The sequence below is a fragment of the Pteropus alecto genome, unplaced genomic scaffold (assembly GCF_000325575.1).
Source record: "Pteropus alecto unplaced genomic scaffold, ASM32557v1 scaffold146, whole genome shotgun sequence".
In the NCBI taxonomy this organism is placed as follows: domain Eukaryota; kingdom Metazoa; phylum Chordata; class Mammalia; order Chiroptera; family Pteropodidae; genus Pteropus; species Pteropus alecto.
The window spans coordinates 23,372,651-23,392,325 of NW_006442107.1; the positions used below are offsets into that span (position 1 = coordinate 23,372,651).

General features: G+C 39.5%; 2 protein-coding genes across 3 annotated transcripts in view; both read left to right on the forward strand.

The window, feature by feature from the left end:
• Positions 1-5,249, forward strand: part of ANKRD29 (ankyrin repeat domain 29) — a 44,431-nt gene extending 39,182 nt beyond the window's left edge. Inside the window, exon 11 of the mRNA XM_025038549.1 lies at positions 2,827-5,249. Within this exon, the coding sequence (XP_024894317.1) occupies positions 2,827-2,922 (96 nt within the window). The 3' untranslated portion in view covers positions 2,923-5,249. The remainder of the gene's footprint in view (positions 1-2,826) is intronic.
• A 12,371-nt stretch (positions 5,250-17,620) lies between these two features.
• NPC1 (NPC intracellular cholesterol transporter 1) overlaps positions 17,621-19,675 on the forward strand; it is a 47,693-nt gene continuing 45,638 nt past the window's right edge. The window contains exon 1 of one of the 2 annotated variants that reach the window (XM_006920027.3): positions 17,621-17,823. In XM_006920027.3, the coding sequence (XP_006920089.1) occupies positions 17,767-17,823 (57 nt within the window). In that variant the 5' untranslated portion in view covers positions 17,621-17,766. The remainder of the gene's footprint in view (positions 17,824-19,675) is intronic. The other variant, XM_006920028.3, reaches the window with a different exon arrangement.

Sequence of the window (19,675 nt, forward strand, 5' to 3'; positions counted from 1 at the left end):
TGGTTTGATGCAGTGCTATCCTGAATATGGACCTATGGTCCTACTCCCTAACGAATAAGATGGCCTTTAGGAGCTAGGTGAGCACTAGCTATCATAACAGTCCTTACATCCTCAGCAACTCGAGAATTCAGTGGGGTCCAACTAGAAGAGAGGAGGAAGGAGACCCGGTTTTTAGAACTATCTGGATGACACACAAAGCAATAATGTGATTGACCAAAACTTGACAATACAGTTTGAGGGTATAAAGCTTATTTTAATAATCAAGGATATGAACATTCATGGAGATAATCACACAGCTTGTTGTCACACACACTGTAACCCGACAAGCTTGTGGACAGAGGTGCAGCTTCTCAGATCCCCTCTTCTTCCTGACTGTAAAGGGTCCTCTGGCAACCTGCCAGCCTGATGACCGAGGACCAATAACCAATGCAAAACAGTTAGTTATTCCTGAATGGACTCTGAGACTGGATGGAGCTTAGGTATGTTTACCAGGAGCATTTTTCTGCAGGCCCAGGCCTTAGAGCTCTTCAATGTCTGGTCCTGCAGGAACTAAGCTAATAGTAGAATTTGGCCACATGGAGGAACCTCTGGTTTACAGTAGCATAGAATAGCATAGCAATTTTCTGTCTGATTGATTCAGTCTCACATCATCGTCAGGGGTCCTTTGTGACAGGCCGAGGTGCAGCCATAGGACAGCAGACCACTTATAACAAACTCACAATTCCTCACAAATCTTTACATAATTCCTCCAAAGTGAGGTCCTAGCTAGCAGGTAGGGGTCAAGGAGCAGGATCCAGCCTAGAAGGTGGAACTGCAGGACCTCCATCTATGGTCAGGGTCCCAGATAAAGCAGCTGGGATTCCAGGCTTGGTTGCAGAGGGAAAAAAATGTGGGACAGGTAACATCTATATCCAAGCCCTCTCCCCCATTCTGAGTGCCTTTCTACCCTTTAATGCCCCTCTCCACCGCTGAAATCCCAACAACATTCTTTTGACTCATCTGTAACAATAGTTCTCAAAGTGTGGTTCGTGGACCATTGAGGGTCCTCAAGGCCGTTTCAGGAAGTCTAAGGTCAAAACAACATTCTTAATACACAGATGTTATTTGCCTTTTTCCCTGTGCTGACATTTGCCCCAACAATGCAGAAGCAATGGTGTGCAAAACTGTTGGTACCTTAGTACATATCAAACTGTACTGGCAAGTGATTTTACAAACCTTTGTAAATTATTTTACAAATTTTGTAGATTATTTTACAGAAATACCAGTTTTACTTACAAGTGTCTTTGATGAAGCAGTAAACAATTTTAACTTTGTGAAATCTTAATATTCTGTGTGACAAAATGGGAAGTATGCATAAAGCACTTCCACTGTACACTGAAGTGTGACAATTATTAAGGAAAAGCACTTGTGCAATTGTTTGAATTGCAATGTGAACCCGCCACTTTTTTCATGGAACCCCATTTTTACTTGAAAGGATGATTTATATCTACCGCATGAACCTGACAGCCTCCTAATACTAAAAGGCTTTTTTGATGAATCAGTGGTAATATTAATAAATGTACTCTTGATATTATATAATGAAACATGTCAACATTAGGAATATCTGCATAACTCAGTCAACCAATATTTTCTAAATGACCAGTGCACGATGTTACAAATTCTACCTATAAATACACAGACCTATGATTTTAATGTAACAGAGTATGAAAAGTTCATTGATATGGTTTCAATTCCACCCTGCAATTCCCTTTAAGAAACTACCACTTACCCTGTGTTGGTATAGCATCAAAGAAGAATATCTACAATAATCTAAAAAGATTGTTAAAATGCTTCTCTCTTTTCCAACTACCTATCTGCGTGAAACTGAATTTTCTTCCTATGCTTCAAACCAAAACAACATACTGGATGCAGGACCAGATATGAGAACCCAATTGTCTTCCATTAAGCTATACTTTAAAGAAATATGCAGAACTGTTCACAATGCTACTCTTCTCACTAACTTTTTGTTATTGAAAATTTCTGGGTTTTTTTTTTTTCATAAATAGTTATGTTAACTTGTAATGGATTTATTACTTTGAATGAATTAATAAATACATTTTTTAATTTTTTTCAGTTTTCACTTATAATAAGTTAAAAATAAAAGCTTATTGGGGTTCTCAAAAATTTTTAAGAATATAAAAAAGTCCTGAGACTAAAAAGTTTGAGAACCGCTGCCCCATAATGTCTATTGCATGTGGTAGGGACATGCTCACTAAATAAATGCATAAGGAATGTGTCTCAGCCATGCGTGAAAAGAAAAGGCATACAGTGGGACATTCAGGTCAGGTGGAAAGTAGAGGCCACTGAAGCTGCTTTTTCTCAGATATCTCTCATGCCCTAGATGTTTCCTAACTGCTTTCTTATCAAAAGACACCAGTCCCAAGTCTCAAGTCCATAGCAGACAAGCTGCCAGATATAATTATTTAAATATAAGGTATCAAATTTAATGTTACCACTGTTTATTGAGCATATACTAGATATGCTAGGCATTGTGCTAGAAATGATGATACACTGATTAATAAGACATGGACCCTGGCCTCCAGGAAATTAGTCTAGTAAAAGATATGGCTAGATAGAAAAATAACCCTAACAATGAGATAAGAGACTAACAGGTCATATTTATACATGTTAAACAGACCTTTGATGATTTAACACAAAACAGAGAGTCCAGTAAAGTTTTTCACCAGTGAAGGAGTAAGTCAAGTTTGAGTCAGGGCCACCCCTTTGGAGTCCCTAAAACCGCACCAACTGTAAGAATTCCCTAATTCCTATCTTCTCTTCTTTCAGGCCAATAAACTTCCAGCAGAATTAACCAAAAATGAACGTATATTGCATCTCCTCCAAGATAAAGAAGGGCACAGGAAGAGTTGCACTACTATTTGACTGAAAAGTAGAAACCTTACCCACATTGTCCAAAAAGAAATTGCTTTTTAAATAGTGTTGGAAATTCTTTTAAGAAAGAAAATGCTCCAAATGCCCACTCTGGGACCCTGACCAAGAACAGCTGTGCTTTGTGTCCTGAATCAAGAACAGAACAGCTCAGGGACTCCTTTCCTTCCTTACCCGGGCTTCTCACGCTGGCCTATAACCCCACTCCAGTGGGGCCTGGCAGTTTTGTGGATTCCACAGAAACTCATTTTAAATTACACTAACTTGGGCCTCTCAGTTAAACTTGAATTGTTAAATCTTCTAAGAGGTTCAAGCAAGGAGACAGACTGTAAACCTATAAAAGACTGAAAGTCTGACCGTCAATGAATCAACACACTTTTGCTTTTGTGTTAACTGTAAGTGTGCTAAAAGATATAGCTCCGTTATAATGGAGCTACATCTTTATGTCATTGCAGTTTAAAATGTTCTCTTCTACGCAAGGATCATAGCCATGGTTACTAAAACTCAAGGATGTGTAAAGTTAGGTTATAAAAAGCCACTTCTGACATTCCACCATGTGCTTTTCAGAGATGGACTGTTGAACTATTAAAAAAAATTATTCATTTGTAAGCTGATCCTCATCTTATTCCTAACATGTAAAAATCATTTTTACCTAGAGTCCAGATTTTAGATATGGTAAGATACAAGTGGCAAATTTGGAAATTCAGAAAATTAAAACCACAAGAAATTTAAGCTTGTTTCATTGAGCTTTTGTTTTGGTTCTATTATTGGGAATCTATTTCCCGTGCCATAACTAAGTAGATTTAACATGCTGTGGAATCTTGACCTTCCAACACTACGTTGCTTCATACAATGACTTTGGGGTCTTTGGATAAAATGTGGTATATGCAAGTACAATATGTTGTTATTACTGTTGCAGGAGTTTAAGTAATAAAAGACTGTTATTAGCATTTAATAAGTGTTCATCTATGCATGTTCTTTAGCTGATTGATTCCAAGAAAGAAACCTAGATTTTATTGAATTATAAAATTCAATAAAAGGGTGTGTCAGAAGGGGGTGTCAAAATTTATATTCGACGCACTTTATAATCAATGGTGTCTAAATGCCTCAGTCAGTGCCTACTTGCACACATAAAAATTAAACCTTCTTTCTATAATCTACCATAATAAGTATTGTTGATATTTCTGTTATTTATCACATCTTTTGTTTTCTTATTTATGTTCTGCTCTGGTTTCCAGCCAGTGTTCTATGTGAAGGTATGTTAAGATGGAGGAAATATAAACTCAAAAGATTTTTTAACCAATTTTCAGTGATACTAAAAGCATTTTCTTTAAGTCAGTAAACAATGGAATATAATTTTTGAAATTAGAAAGTATTCTTTTAAAGTTTGTTATGATTAATAAAATAATCGATCAATAAAAATCAGCTTATTTTGATTAATATCACAAGCAAGACCAATAATGAGCAACCCACAGCCCCCAGAGATACCTACAGCCTGACTAGCTATGCGACATATCTGCAATCTAATTTTAGAATAAAAAATTAGAAAGCTGTATCTACATTGTAAAACACCCACATATAAACATTTTAGTAGCTAAAAAGCAGTGCCAAATCCTCACTGACTTTCTTTTATTCAGCAAAGTTGTACAAATACATATTTTCCCCTCCATAGGAATTTCATATAGCCATATTTATTTTGAAGAGGAAAATAATGTGGCCTTAAATGCGTTACATTTTTTTCTCAGCTCTGAGGCCAAAAATGATTGCTCATCACTGATATAAATCCAAACAGTATTATAGGTACTGATAACAAAGTTCCAAAAGACAAAATGGGGTGAAATCACAAACGTAATGTATTTTATTAAAACATGTTGTCTTTGGCCTAGTCAGTAGATCATTTTAGGTGGACAATGTTCTTGGTCAATATTAAGGCCATTAAAAATGAATCCAGTAGCTTTAACAACATTTAGTGGAGGCTTCTTTACTGTAGGTAAGGGGTCTCTCGCTTACAAGGCTCACATTTGGTCTAGAAGAAATTATCTCCTTAGCGGGGAATATGATTATATTAGTCACTCACCAAAGACTGAAAATAAAGTCTGTTATTTAAAGTTAAATTGCATTTATTTTACACACAGGGAGACGATTCTTATGTTATGTTAATCTAATTCACAATTCAATGGACTCTGTATCCTAAGACTTAGAACTAGCAATTCCTATGCAAATCATTTGCTTAACTGAACCACAAAAATTTTTTGTTACATCCATTTGTTTGATGAAATAATCCATGTTATAATTCAAAATAAAGTTAATATACTACCCAATTTGCCTTTGCTGCTTTTTCCTGTTTGTTTTTGATCAGAAGTTATTTCTATGTGGTTTTAATAAAATGGAATTTTAGAGTTAATAATTCAGCTCTGTAAGCTTTACGTTACATATGGACCTATGATTTCATTATTTCTGCTGTGGATAGCTTTTGTAATGATCCCAAAAGGTTTTCAATCAGACAAAAATTCCTGAGATAGTCATAGAAGATACTAAAAATAGAAACTCTTAGTTGTACATCATGATGATTCGATAAAGGCATACCTCATTTTATTGCACTTCACAGACGTTGCATTTTTTACAAATTGAAGGCAAGACCCTCCACCAGAAAAAAGATTTTGACTCACTTTATTGCAGTGGTCTGGAACCAAACCTGCAATATCTTCAAGGTATGCCTGTATACATTGTGAAAGGATTCCCCCCATCTAGTTAATTAACACATCCATCACCTCACATATTGATCTATTGTGTGTGTGTTCAACATCTTAATTTCTATTTTTATTGTCTATGATGCTCCTGGCTCTTCTGTCCTTTACAGTGGCTTTTTCTTCTGGAAACAAACAAACAAACAAAAAGGCTGATGGTTTTACACAGTTTCTTGTTTAAGGAACAGATATTTGCAGTGGTAACATTAGGATTCTGGAGAGCTCCATGGCCATTCTGGCTTTCTCCCCTGCTCCATCCACCCTCCGCAACCACAAGAAAGCTATGTCTCATCATTACCCCACTCCTGGGATACCTGGTCAGAGGATAAGAGCACCCCCAAATGCCAGGCTACTTGGAATCTGATGGAGATACCTGCATTTCGGGGTAGGCCCACACTGCAGATTCTAGGAGTGAGAAGCTGGGGTCCTACTTTCACAAGAAAGCGGTTTTGATGCTAGAACTGGCTGAGCCTCACAGGAAGTGACCTGGTGGAATCTGCAGATTAATAGCAACAGTAGAAACAGCAGTTATCCTTTGCTGCTTATTATGGATTGTTATGTGCTGAGCACTTTACAGATAATCTCATCAAGTTTATATGCCTTTTCTTGTTTACCCCTGACAACCATCCTATGAAATAGACACTATTATTATCCCCTCCTTGCAGCTGAGGAAACTGACTTAGAGGGATCACCTCCCTCAAATGTTGGTGCTGCCCTCCAACTTGGGGTTTTGCTTTTTTAGTGAGGGAAAGCCAGGGAGAGTGGTGCCCAGGTGGAGTCACAGTTGAACCATGAAAGCCGTGAGGGTGGAGAATACGGGACATATTTTTCAAAATATTTAGAGGTAGAGCTAATGCTAATTGGTGATTAATTGAACATAGAGAGTGAGGAAAAGATAGGAATTATACTAAGGTGTGTCAGGGGCCCCTAAGACCACCCCCAGTTTTGGTGATTTGCTGGGAGAACTCCCAAGGCTCATCATAAGATCATATTCACAGTTAAGATGACAGCAAAAGGATAGATAGAAATATCAGCAAAGAGAAAGGGAAATGGAGTGAAGGTAGAGGGAACCAGGTGCAAACTTCCAAGAGTTCTCTCTCAGTGGATTGACACAGGATGAGCTCAATTCCTCTAGCGATAAGTTGTGACAACATTGCAAAGTGATGTCTACTGGGGAAGCTCATTACAGACTCATTTGGGCTTTTAACTGGGAGCTGGTTCATAGGCACCCTCTGCCTAGCATTTATCAAAATTCAGACTTCTACATTATTTGTACAAACAATTTAGGCATGTTGAGTCATTATCATTTAGGGAAAGTTTTATATCAGTTTAGGGAACTGTTTGCCAGTCAAGTCCCCAGATGCCAGCCAGTGGCCAACCTTATAAGCAAAACTTTCTAAGGATAGCAGTTTCTGCTGTGTTAACTCTTTTCCATGCAAAAGATTTACATGGTGGATGGTGCCAATAACTGTGCTAGGAAAAAGAAAAGAACAGCAGAGTTTGGGGTGGGGACAGAGAGAGAGTTTGGACATGTTTCCTTTGAAGAATGTGTGAAACTGATTCCAGAAGGCAGTCGTAAATAACAGCTTAATGTTTAGGACAAGACTTACTGATTTGGAGCATGAGCGATGTAGAAGCGATAGAGTCATGGGATAAAGGAGGGAGACTGGTGAGAGGAAAAAAAAACGAGAATAAAATTTGAAGTAAGAAGGAAAGGTAACAACAACAACAAAAAGAGATAAAATGGACAGGAGTGGGAAGTAAACCATGTTTCTAGGAAGGAGAAAGTCTCGAGGAGAGGAGAGTGAGCAACAACCCTCGTAAAGAAGTGTGGCCGTGTAGCATAAGGGCCGACAAATCCCAGAGTTCTTTCTGCTCCACAACTTTGCCCTTGGTGAGTTTGTTCAGTCACCAAAGAATTCTAGGCCTGTGTTAGAGTGGATAAAGGTAACTAGTCCCGGTGTCTGGTCAGGACCTAGAGCTAAGGCTAAGTTATAATAAATAGTTGTCTTGATTCTAGCTGTGATAGGTAGAACTGTGTTTGTGAAGCCACTCTTAGCACTTCCTAGTAATTGTTGGGAACACTCAGAATGCATTGCTTCTTCTTTGTCAGAAAGAAAATACTTTGTGACATATTATAGAGATGCAAGATCTCTCTAGTGCAATGTAGATGGGCCTGTGGGTCACTGTCTTACTACTTCCCTGGTAAAATGAGAAAAAAACACATTTATCTATGCTGGTCAAGGTCAATTGGTTTAATTAGTGGGTTTTATCTCACTGTGACAAGATGCTAAAAAATTTGCGCATAGAGCCAGGTTGAGGTGAATAGAGCCACACTATTTTAGAGTCTTTCATGCCATTGTCCCACATCAGCTTATGCCTTTGTGGTAGCCTGTACTTCAAAGAATGGAGGAAAACAAACAACCAGAAAACAAGTGATGTGCTCTCTGAGCAAAATTAGAATAATGTATTTCACATTCCTCTAGCTGAGGGCCCAAGGAAGTCTCTTGACTCTTCTTCACCTATCGAACATAGTTATAAAAACCAGTAATAGGTATTTTCTCCAGGCTCTTTGACTACTATACTTAGCCTTCAGTTAAATAATTTATGCATTAGTGGGTCTGGAAATTCTTAGAATCTTTTCCTGGTGTTCTTACCCTTATTTTTAGCTTAAAATACTTTAAGATAATTTTAAACTGTGAGTGAAGTCGTGTTTTAACAATTGAGGGAAATTCATTAAAGACCTTCAGTTCTCAAATGCCTTGTCAGCTTTATTTCTGTCAACAGAACGAATTACTTCTCCCATTTTTGGTCTCTTCTGTCCCTCACTACAATTTAGCTCTCTACTTTTTAATGAGGGAAAGGCTGTTATTATTCCCACTTCTCTCAGTTGGACTTGTAAGAATAGCCTTAGAAAGAAAGTCTTCAGTTTATAAGAGTTAGACTCCCTGATTTGGGAAAGATTAGACCAAAAACCAACTCAGGCAAAAAAGATCGCGTCCTGTGACTGAATCCTCCAGAGAAAGGAATGCCAGTGTGAAATGCTGACTGCCAAGTTTCAAGTTATCCCCACACTAGCAGCATCGTATCTGAGTGGAAGTTACACTGCAACCCATGACTGGATTAATCAACAAGTCAAGTACCCTTACTGCGGTGAATAATGTTTTACCATAAGTCTGACCAACAATGCCCCATTTCTGCGTCAATTATAACCACTGGCACTAAAGTCATGAGTTGTAGCTGTAAGCTATTTTAAATGAAGATGCCTGTGAAATTCAGCTTGCTTAATTTAAGTATGGACTTTTAAAAGTCTATTGCAGAACCCAAAAGAATTGAGTGCATATTTCAAACAAGACATACATGTGAATGTTCATAACAACTCTATTTATAATAGCCAAAACTGGAAAAAAAGCCCAATGTCTGCCATGGTATTTTTATACCTTGGAATATTACTTAGCAGTGAAAAAACAAAAGGATGAACTACTGCTATGAACAATGAGGGTGAGTCTCACATCCACACATCTCACAATGTTGAGTGAAACCAGACACAAAAGAGTATGATTCCATTTACACGAAGTTCAAAAACAAACAAAACCAATTGATGGTGATAAAAGTCAGAATAGTGCTAGCTCTTGGTAGGAGCAGAGTGATGATATTGACTGTAAAAAGGCATGGGGGAGCCTACTGGAGTGCTGAAAATGTACATGTGCTCCAAGGATCTGTGGTAACAAGCCTCCAGGAAGGCCCCCAACACTCCCCTCCTCTGGTATTCTTGTCCTTGTGTAGTTCCCCTCCTACACTGGATCAGGACTGGTCTGTGTTATCGATAGCATAAGGCAAAAGTGATGGCACGTCACTTTTGAAGCTAGATCATAAAAGCCATTATGGCTCTGCCTGATCTCTCTTGGCTGGCTCACTCTGGAGGAAGCCAGCTGCCAGGCCTCGAGGACACTCCTGCAGCCCTATAGAGAAGCTCATATGGAGAAGAGCTGGGGACTCCTGCCAGCAGGGCCCTGAAGCAGATCCTCCAGCCTCAGTCAAACTGTCACATGAAGGTAGCCTGACTGACATCTTGACTACAACCTCATGAGGGAAGCTGAGTCAGAACCACCCAGAACCACGCAAAGCCCTGGCTGACACAAACTGTGATATAAGAAATGTTTGTTCTTCTAATTTATTACATTTTGGGGTAATTTGTCATGAGTTAATAGATAGCTAATATAAGTATGTAATATGTAAAAACTCATCAAACTGTACATGTAAGCTTTGTATACTTTATATATGTGTTAAATATTAATAAGAAAAAGGTCTATTACCAAAAAGACGTTCTCAAAAATGCTCCATCTGAAACTCCCTAGGGGTTTGTCAGAAGCATTAACTCAAGGTCTCCTATATTTCACCACAATGTGTTGGCAATGTGTAGTCTGACAGAGGGAGAGAGGTGTGAGCTGGTCATTTACTCCTGTTCCCTGTGTTGAATCAGCCAGCTTCCTACTATCCACAAGTGATTCTTTTAGAGTGTAATCTAGTCGCTGGTCCTTTTGAGAGGCAGTCTAGCAGCAAAACTTACAATGTCTGTGAATACTACAGGAAGTTCTATGGCACTAGCAGCAAAAAAAGGGCCAACTTCCCCCATTTGGCATAGTAGGCACAGTGCCTAAGGGCCCTGACATTTTCAAAGTCTCATGAAAATGTTCTAATTTCAATTTATTTAAAAATTGGAATAAAGATAATATAATAATAATGAATATATACTAATGAAGCCAGCTTGGATTATATTTGTCTTTATACCAATGCAGTTATAAAATATAATTTTAAGTGGCTTTTTTTTTTAAGGGAGAAAAGGTCTCCAAAGGCAAAGGTGCCTAGGGCCCACAAAAGTCATAATGCATCCCTGAGCAAAAGGAGGAGTGCTATGGACTGAATTATGTTCCTCCTGCCAGATTCACTGTCGAAGCTCTAACTTCCAAAGTAAGTGTATTTAGAATTAGGGCTTTTAGGAGGTAACTGAGTTTAAATGAGGGTATGGCCTTAATCTGACAGGATTGATGACTTTATATAAAGAGAAAGAGACAGATCTGTCTGCACACACAGGTACCAAGGAAAGACCACATGAGCACATGGTGAGAAGGCAGCCCTCTACAAGCCAGGAAATGAGTCCTCACTAGAAATGGAACTAGTAGGCCCCTTGATCTTGCACTGCTCAGCCTCCAGAACCATGAGATATAAACACCTGTTGTTAAGCCACCAAGTCTATGGTATTTTGTTATGGCGGCCTGAGCTGACTAACACAAGGAGAAAAAGCAAAAAAAAAAAAAAAAGGTAAGCAAAGTGAAGAAGTGCCAGGTCTATCAGTAACGGGCTTAGATATCACCAGGTAAAAAACAACCTACATTCTGGCCGAGGTCCAGCTTTTGGGACAGACATGGGTCAGACCATGGAACAGTCTCTCCACCACACCAGTAGATAGGCTTTCATTTTCTTTGCTCACTTGAATCACTGTCTACTCTGAAGTTTCCAAATCAGCAGCAGCAAAAAAAAAAAGCTTCTATATGTTAGAAGAAATCAACGTTATTTCGTTGTAATGAAATTTTATTAACATGAATATGCTGATCAAATCACATCCTTAGTCTAGAAGATGCGATATAGTGAATGCTTAGCCAGTGAGGCTACCCAGGAGAGTAAAGGTTAAAGAAGAATATGTTTTATGTTGGACAGTGTGGTCGTCTGTCTTGAAGGCTACTAACAGGTCAAGATGAGAACAAACAAGTTGCCCTTAGATTTGGCAACACGAAAATTAATAACTTTAAGAAGAGCAGGAATCCATGTGATTGCCCAGGCTCTGGGGAGAGGAGGGGACCTGGATCCTTACCTCACTCCTTACTGGAAAATAATTCCAGGTGGATCATAGTTTTCATGAAATTATTAAAACTGGAAATAACTTTTTGTTTCTAATAATTTTTATTTCTGAAAATAGTAAATTGGTAAAGATATCTGAAACATGTTAGACTGACATGTTAATTTTCTTAATAAATAGAGTTTTTATAAGTCATACAAAAAAAATAAAAAATAAAGAGCACAGAAAAAGAAATAAAATCATATGAAAACATCCTTAATCACACTTATAATTAATACAATACAAATGAAAGCATCACAATATTTTATAAAATAAGTAACATCATAGATGCCATTTTTCACTCATCAGAAAAGAATGACAAAGAAGATGGAATCAGGTACTTCCATATATTGTTAGCAAAAGTATAGATTGCAATCTCTTTGGAGGGCAATTTGTCAGTAATCAAAAATAAAATGTATATTTCCTTTGATCCAACAATATATAAAATTTTCCAATAGTTCTATCTGTATATGATTGCAAAGATTTAGGTACAGGGATGTTTATTGCATCATTGTTTCCAGGAACAAAGGTAGCAAACCAAATGTCCAACAGGAGATGATTAAATAAATTATGTAATGGATCAAAAACTATTAACATGAATACCCTTCTGTCTGCTAAGTAAAAAGAATTTTGACTTGGGTCAACATTCTCCCCTCTCTCCCTAAGGGAAATGTTCAATAGTTTTTAGACTTCTATGAGGCAGTATCATGAGGAAAGCAGAGGGCACAGAAAGATGCAAAGCTTCGTGGAATCCACACAGCTCAGGAATGGGAAGAAGCATGTGGAAAAGGTAAGGTGAATTTATGCAGCATTACTGGAACCACACAAACCCTTCACTGTACCAGAAATGCAGTTTTAAGACTTGAGTTACTTATACTTATTGATTGAAATACTTATTGGTTGGTGAACCATATATTTCATTGACTTAAGCACTGCTCCGGCCTACATCGTTCTAGCTTCAGAAATATTACAGGCATATAATAAAATTCAATAGTGCTATTAAAAATAATGAGGTGTAAACCATATCACTAAATGTAAAAAGCAAGCTGCAAATTGTATACTGTATGTTCCCACTTGTTTAAAAAGTCCATATGTTGTATTTACATATATGTTTTCAAATACATAGAAGTTTTCTGAAGGATGTTTTTGTACATTTATAAAGATGCATATGAGAGACTTTGACCCACTCAACTTTTGGACCCACCTAAGCTGCTTCTAGTGGCTTTTCCATACAAACGACTTTTCTTGGCTCATGCTTTGGACTTTCCTAAAATCTCTCAAAGTTTCGCAAACCCCAAACAAGCTGCATCTGACAGCATGCCCCATATCTCTTGTCGAGTAACCCCAAGCCTGACACTAGGAGCAGCCAGCCTTGATTTGTAGCTTAGCCTCTCCCAGGCACCTCCAAGTCTAGCACAGGTGGAAGACATCTGTAGATTGCTTTGCAGCTCATGCCAGGTGGCCCTGGGCAGGGCACAGGGCAGCAGTTAAACTTGGCCAGTGGAAAGGCCCCTCTCAGAAGGCAGCAAGACCCACAAGCTGGATCCACTGGAGCACCACCAAGGTGCCTCCACAGACAACACATCCAAAGGACAGACCGGGCAGGCACCAGAGTCCTGCTAAAAAGAATCCTGCTCTGTAGGGTCAGCCCTAAACAATAGCTCTGCCACTGTAGTCACAGCCAGTCCTCACGACCAATCAGCCTGGGGGGCAGTCCCTCCTATTGATGTGCAAACATCAAACAAAGCTCAACTACAACAGGAGAGCACACACAACCCATACAAGGGAAACTCCAGCAGCACCTGGCTCAGGTGACCGTGGAGACTGTGCCACTGGGCCCCCCTCAACACCTACTACTACATAAAGCTACTCTACTAAGACTGAGAGACATAGCAACCTAACCTAATACATAGAAACAAGCACAGAGAGGCAGCCAAAATGAGGAGAAAAAGAAACATGTCCCAAATGAAAGAACAAAGCTCCAGAAGAACTAAACAAAATGGAGACCAGCAATCTACCAGATGCAGAATTCAAAACACTGGTTATAAGGATGTTCAATGACCTCAGCAAGAGCTTCAACAAAGAGATAGGAAACTAAAAAATGGAGATAGAAAACATAAAAAAGAACCAGTCAGAAATGAAGAATACAATAACTGAAATAAAGAATAAATTTGAGGGCATCAACAGTATATTAGATGAAGCAGAGGTTCAAATTGGCAATTTAGAAGATACTGTAGCAGAAAACAGAACAGCAAAAAGAAAAAAGAATTTTTAAAAATTAGAATAGTTTAAGGGGCCTCTGGAACAGCAAGAAACATAACAACATTTGCATCAGTGAGGTACTAGAAGGAGAAGAGAGAGAGTAAGGAATTGAAAACCTATTTGAAGAAATAATGACGGAAAACTTCCTTAACCTAGTGAAGAAAAGAGACATACAAGCCCAGGAAGCTCAGAGAATCTCAATCAAGATGAACCCAAAAAGGCCCACACCAAGACACATCATAATTAAAATGTCAAAGTTTAAAAACAAAGAGAGAATCTTAAAAGCAGCAAGAGAAAACCAGTTTAATACAAGGGAGTTCCTATAAGACTGTCAGTGACTTCTCAACAGAAACTTTGCAAGCCAGAAGGAATTGGCATAAAATATTCAAAGTGATGAAAAACAAGGACTTAAATCAAGATTACTCTACCCAGCAAAGCTATCTTTTAGAATTAAAGGACTGATAAAGGACTTCTCAGACAAGAAAAAGCTAAAGGAGTTCATCAACACCAAACCTGTATTACAAGAAATGTTAAAGGGACTTTTTTTACAAAGAAGAAGAAGAAAGAAAAAAGCTCAAAAATGTGAATAATAAGATGACAATAACTACATATCAACAATTACTTTAAATGTAAATGGATTAAATGCTCTAATCAAAAGACATAGGGGGGCTGAATGGATAAGAAAACAAGACCCTTACATAGACTGCCTACAAAAGACTCACTTCAGATGAAACACACACACAGAGACTGAAAGTAAAGGGATGGAAAAGATATTTCACAAAAATAGAAACAAATAAAAAAGCTGGAGTAACAATATTTACACTAGACAAAGTATAGACTTTAAAACAAAGGCTATAACAAGAGACAAAGGATTCAGTATTCCCATTTCTGGATATTTATTCAAAGAAATCCAAAACATTAATTTGAAGGGACATGTACATCCATACGTGCATTGCAGCATTATTTACAATAGCCAAAATACTGAGGCAACCCGGGTGTCCATCAGTGAATGAATAGATAAAGAAGAGATGGTACATATATACAATGGAATAGTACTCGGCCACGAAAAAAAACGAAATCTCGACATCTGCAACAACATAGATGGATCTAGAGGGTATTGTGCTCAGTGGAATAAGTCAGGTAGAGAAAGACAGATGCCATATGATTTCACTTACATATGGAATCTAAAAAACAAAATAAACAAAGAACAAAACAGAGACAAACTTACAGATACAGAGAACATTTTGAGGGGTGCCAGATGGGAGGGGGGTTGGGTACAGTTGGTAAAGGGGAAGGTATTAAAAAGTACAAATTGGTAGTTACAAAATAGTCATGAGGATGTAAAAGTATAGTATAATGAATATAGTCAATAATATTGTGATAACTGTGTATGATGTCAGATGGGTATTAGATTTATTGGGGTGATCACTTTGTAAGTTATATAAATGTCTAATCACTATGTCATACACCTGAAATTAATATACTATTGCATGTGAACTATAATTTTTAAAAATAAAAAAATTAAAAATAAATAAAAGATTGAAAGACTAATATGTAAAGAGGAAAAAAGTAAAATGCTTTCTTCAGTATTATTGGCATTTTCATTAAAGAAATCAGTGGTTTTCATAAGTGTTGCCCTCGTCTGAACTACCTGAACTTTTGAGAGTAATCATTTATTGGCAGTAACATGGCACTAAAATGTATTTTCAGATTGAAGTATCTTATTTGAAAATAAATTCTTTTAACTTTTTATCCCTATATCTTTTCTTAAAACACACACACCACACAAAAAGATGTGTATGCCTAATAATTTCATTTTCCCTCTTGTTTTGACCTTTATTATTATGCAATCAATGTTGAATGTTGTACATAATGATAGTGGTATTATTATATAAACGAACAAAAAGTCTCTGGATCTCAACCATGTTAAAACAATTTTCATAGAAGGAGAAAATACACCACAATGTGACACAGATTATCCATAATTGTGGAATTATACATGATTTTTTTTTCTGGTCTCTAAACTTTTATGTATTTTCAAAGTTTCTACCATGAACATGAATTACTTCGTTATCAGCATAAAACATGTCTCTTAAAAATAGTTTATTTAAAAATAGAACTAAGGCTTCGGAGCATTGTTGAAACTGTACAAAAGACAGGATATGAAAAAAATATATGGACAAAAGATTTTTGTAACTGTTTTGTAGACATAATTTGTGGGCATCAAATTTTCTGCCCATCCCAGAAATGTTTCATATGTGCTTGAAATTTCTTTACTCAAGTCAATTATTTTGTAAAGATTTTTTGTTGTTGTTGTTTTTCCATATGAACTTTGCTAAAATTGGAAGGATAACTAACCCGCCAGGATCCAGGGAATACATTACAGCTGAAGTTCTTGAATTTGTGCATTGGCACTATCTGATGAGCTTGTTAAAATGAAAACGGCTGGGCTCATCCCAAGAGTTTCAGATCCAGTGTGTCCAGGGCGGACTTCCATAAATTTGCATTAAGTAACAAGTTCCCAAGGTGATGGTGATGCTGCTATTTCAGTAACTACACTTTGAGTACACCTGCCTAAAGCATATTACTTTATCACCAGGAGCAGAGAGCGCATAGTTGAATAAGGGCCAAGAGGTCACCATGGAAGATCTAGGACTGAAGAGGAAATTCCTAGAGTGTCAGTGTCCTGCCAGACAGGTGGACATCTGAGGGCTGAGGAGGTGGGGAGGCAAAACAGTAACTGAATCAGCCGGTTTGTTGAGTAAGGATGGGAACGTCACCTGCATCATGACCCTACCCAGGACTGGGTTTGAGCATTGCTGCAGATGGATATTTAGTCTTTTCACTGTAAATTGGCATCCACTGTAGGGAGAAGAGATCCTTACTTACACTTCTTTAACTTCAAAATGGAAATGGCTGGTGCTTATGAGGGGTTTCAATTATTGGAACCTGAGGGGAATCGTTACCAGAAATGCATAGAATAAAAATAAGTGCAAAACCAAAAAAGATTATAAGATGAAGCAGCAAGGCAAAGAAGGAAGACTTCTTTATCTTCGTGTTACTTGACTTCACCTGGAACTTAAAAATGGGCCCCGGTCCCATCTCACAAACTTCCCGCGGGTTCTCTGCCACGCTTGGCCCCGCCAGTAGGTGGTGCGGTTCTAGCGCTTTATTCCGAACGTGGGCTGAGCGAATGAAAACCGAGGGTGACTCAGGGACATCGCTCACCGCCGCGCTCCACCCCTCGCGCTGCCGGATAACAATACTGTCAGGCTACATCAACACTGCCCCTGGCTTGGCCAGAAGTACCCAAGCCCGGATTCCTTTCTGGTGACTGGGTTTGGGAGAACTTGCTTGGAGTACTAATCAGGCTTAATTAAACACGTATTCCGCTGAGAAACAAGGTCTCACTTGGGAAAACAGGGTCCAAGCACTCCCATTTGCTAAAACCTCGCCCACCATCTTTTGCTGAAGGAAGACAAAAAGGGGAGAAATTAGTTTAAAGCGTGAAAAAACACACTTTTGGTACGACTCCAGAAATCGTCTCCCAGACCGGATTCCAGAAGTTCAGCTGCCCCCTGGTCTGGGAGTCCCCGACCCCACGCCGGGCCCCCAGGGGCCTCAGGGCGGAGAAGTGCAGAGCTGGAAAACCAGGAGGTCGTTGTGGCAAAGCCGGGTCTGGCCCCGCACCTGTCCCGCTTCAGAACCGGCCCTGGGCGCGCCGCGGGCGGTACCTCCTCCTCGGAGGAGGAGGAGGAGCCGACGCCGCCGTCCTTCCTGACCTGCGCGCGCAGCCTGTCGCCGCTGGCGCCTGCTCCCTCTGTCTGCGAGTGCCGGGTCCTGAGAGAGCTGGTGACGCCGAGCTGAGCCGAGCCGAGCGCGACCGAGCGAGCCGGTCCTCCGTGGAGATTCGCCTCCCCGCGCCGCGGCAGCATGGGTGCGCGCGGCCCGGCCCTGGGCCTCCTCCTGTTGCTGCTGTGCCCGGCGCAGGTGAGTGGCAGGCGGTGACCCGGGTGGGCTGTGGGAGATGGGGCGAGTCCAGGAGGGCTGCGGGCCGTGCAGCGGATCCGGTACCCCAGCCCTCCGAGGGGGCGCAGGTCCAGCCGATCCCGGGGGAGTTGGTCTAACGATGGAATCTCGGAGGGCTCCCCGCTTCTCCGATTTCTTTCTCCGGCCATGCACTCTTCCCTCTGATCTAGAAGAGGATGGCAACTGGGAGCTACTGGTTTGGTTTGTTTTGAGCTCATTTCAGCTGTGGTCGTCTAATTTCTGGGTTTAGGTTGTGGAATCAGAGGGAGGGAGGAAAGTGGGTAGAGAGAGAGAGCGATATCATTTAACTTGACTTTTTTACCTTAATTCTGTCCCATACATATGAACTGTTTATACATTTGTTTAGAGAGCCTACTGCTTTATTTACCTAATTCTCATTTAAAGATGAAGGTGTAAGGGGAGGCAAAGAAAGGAAACAGTCAAACACCAAACTGGAACAGGCCTAGTACTTTATGTAAGTCAGCTTGGTCTTCTGAAGAGTGCAAGTTGCTTCTTTTTAACCCCCTTTTACATCTTGGGAAACGGAGGCCCACCCCCCGGGTAACTGACTTGTCGTGGCCTTACTCCCTGGATCAGCTTTTCTTGATTTAGTAGCTTTGGGCATGAGCATCTCACTGCTATTCGCGTGTTTACAGTCTTTTTGAAAACTGGGCGTGGGGCTGGGAGGGATGTCTAAAGATACAGTGCTGAATAAACCAGATCAAGATGACAGAGTGACTTCTGGAAATCCTGTGCCCTTGTACCTATTTATAGATAGGTGTGTCAGCAATGAGAGAAAGGCAGACTTAGGGTTTTCCTCAGACTAGAAAACTTCCAGAAAACCTCTCCTTAAACTTTTTTGTAGTTCACAGAAGTGGATAGGGGATGCTGACCCAGTGTGAGCCCAAGAGCCAAGAGAGAGTTGTGGCTTCCTTCTTCCTTATGTGTATGTGGGGTATTCCCAGCAGTGTGGGCTTGGGAAGAAACAAACATCTGTTACCTGGTTGGGAGCAGAGGCAGAGGAAAGCAGGTTTCAGGGAGGCGGTTTAGAATGGGCTCAGCGGGTAGACCGCTCACTAGCTCTGTGGCTTTTGGTCACATTGCCCTGTCAAGCCTCAGTTTTTCTGAAGATATACAATACCTCATAGGATATGAGAGTTATTAAGTAACATGATATATGGAGAGATTTCATCGCTGTAGTAAAAACTCAGGAAATAGTAGCAATTATGTGCCTTAAATAAAATACAACTGTTCTGTTTCCATAGAGTTTTAAGTCAGGCTCTCATTGGCAGACTACTAAGTAGCTTTCACTTATCTCTGAAATCCTTTTACCTGGAGGTAGTATACGGGCTAATGGCCAGTGAGTGCCTCTCCTCCCAGGTCTTTTTGGGTTGTCTCTTGCAGACCTCCTGGAAGCCATGGACAGGTCTATAAAGCCTAACTGGAAAACTATTATGTTACAAATTAATTCCCTCAAGCCTGCAGAGGCTTTCAGAACACCTGAACAGATCAGGGAGGGGTGGGGATGGGGAGCTGGAGAAGGTATTTGCTTTTAGAGTTCTTATCAGTGATAGCAGCTCATCTGGGTTCAATTTGAGCCTGAATTACAAACTAACTGTCCTCTTTAAGGTCTAAAATACATTTTGGAGTGATTTTTGCTTTTCTTAATTTAAAGTTTTTCAGATGATGAAATATTACTAGACTGCATGGTTTTTAAAAAAAACTTTGTGGTGATCCAAATAATGTGTGCAGTTTTGAAAAATAGTATATATCCCTCCTGACTAATTTTTATAAGCTTTTTCTTATGGAACTT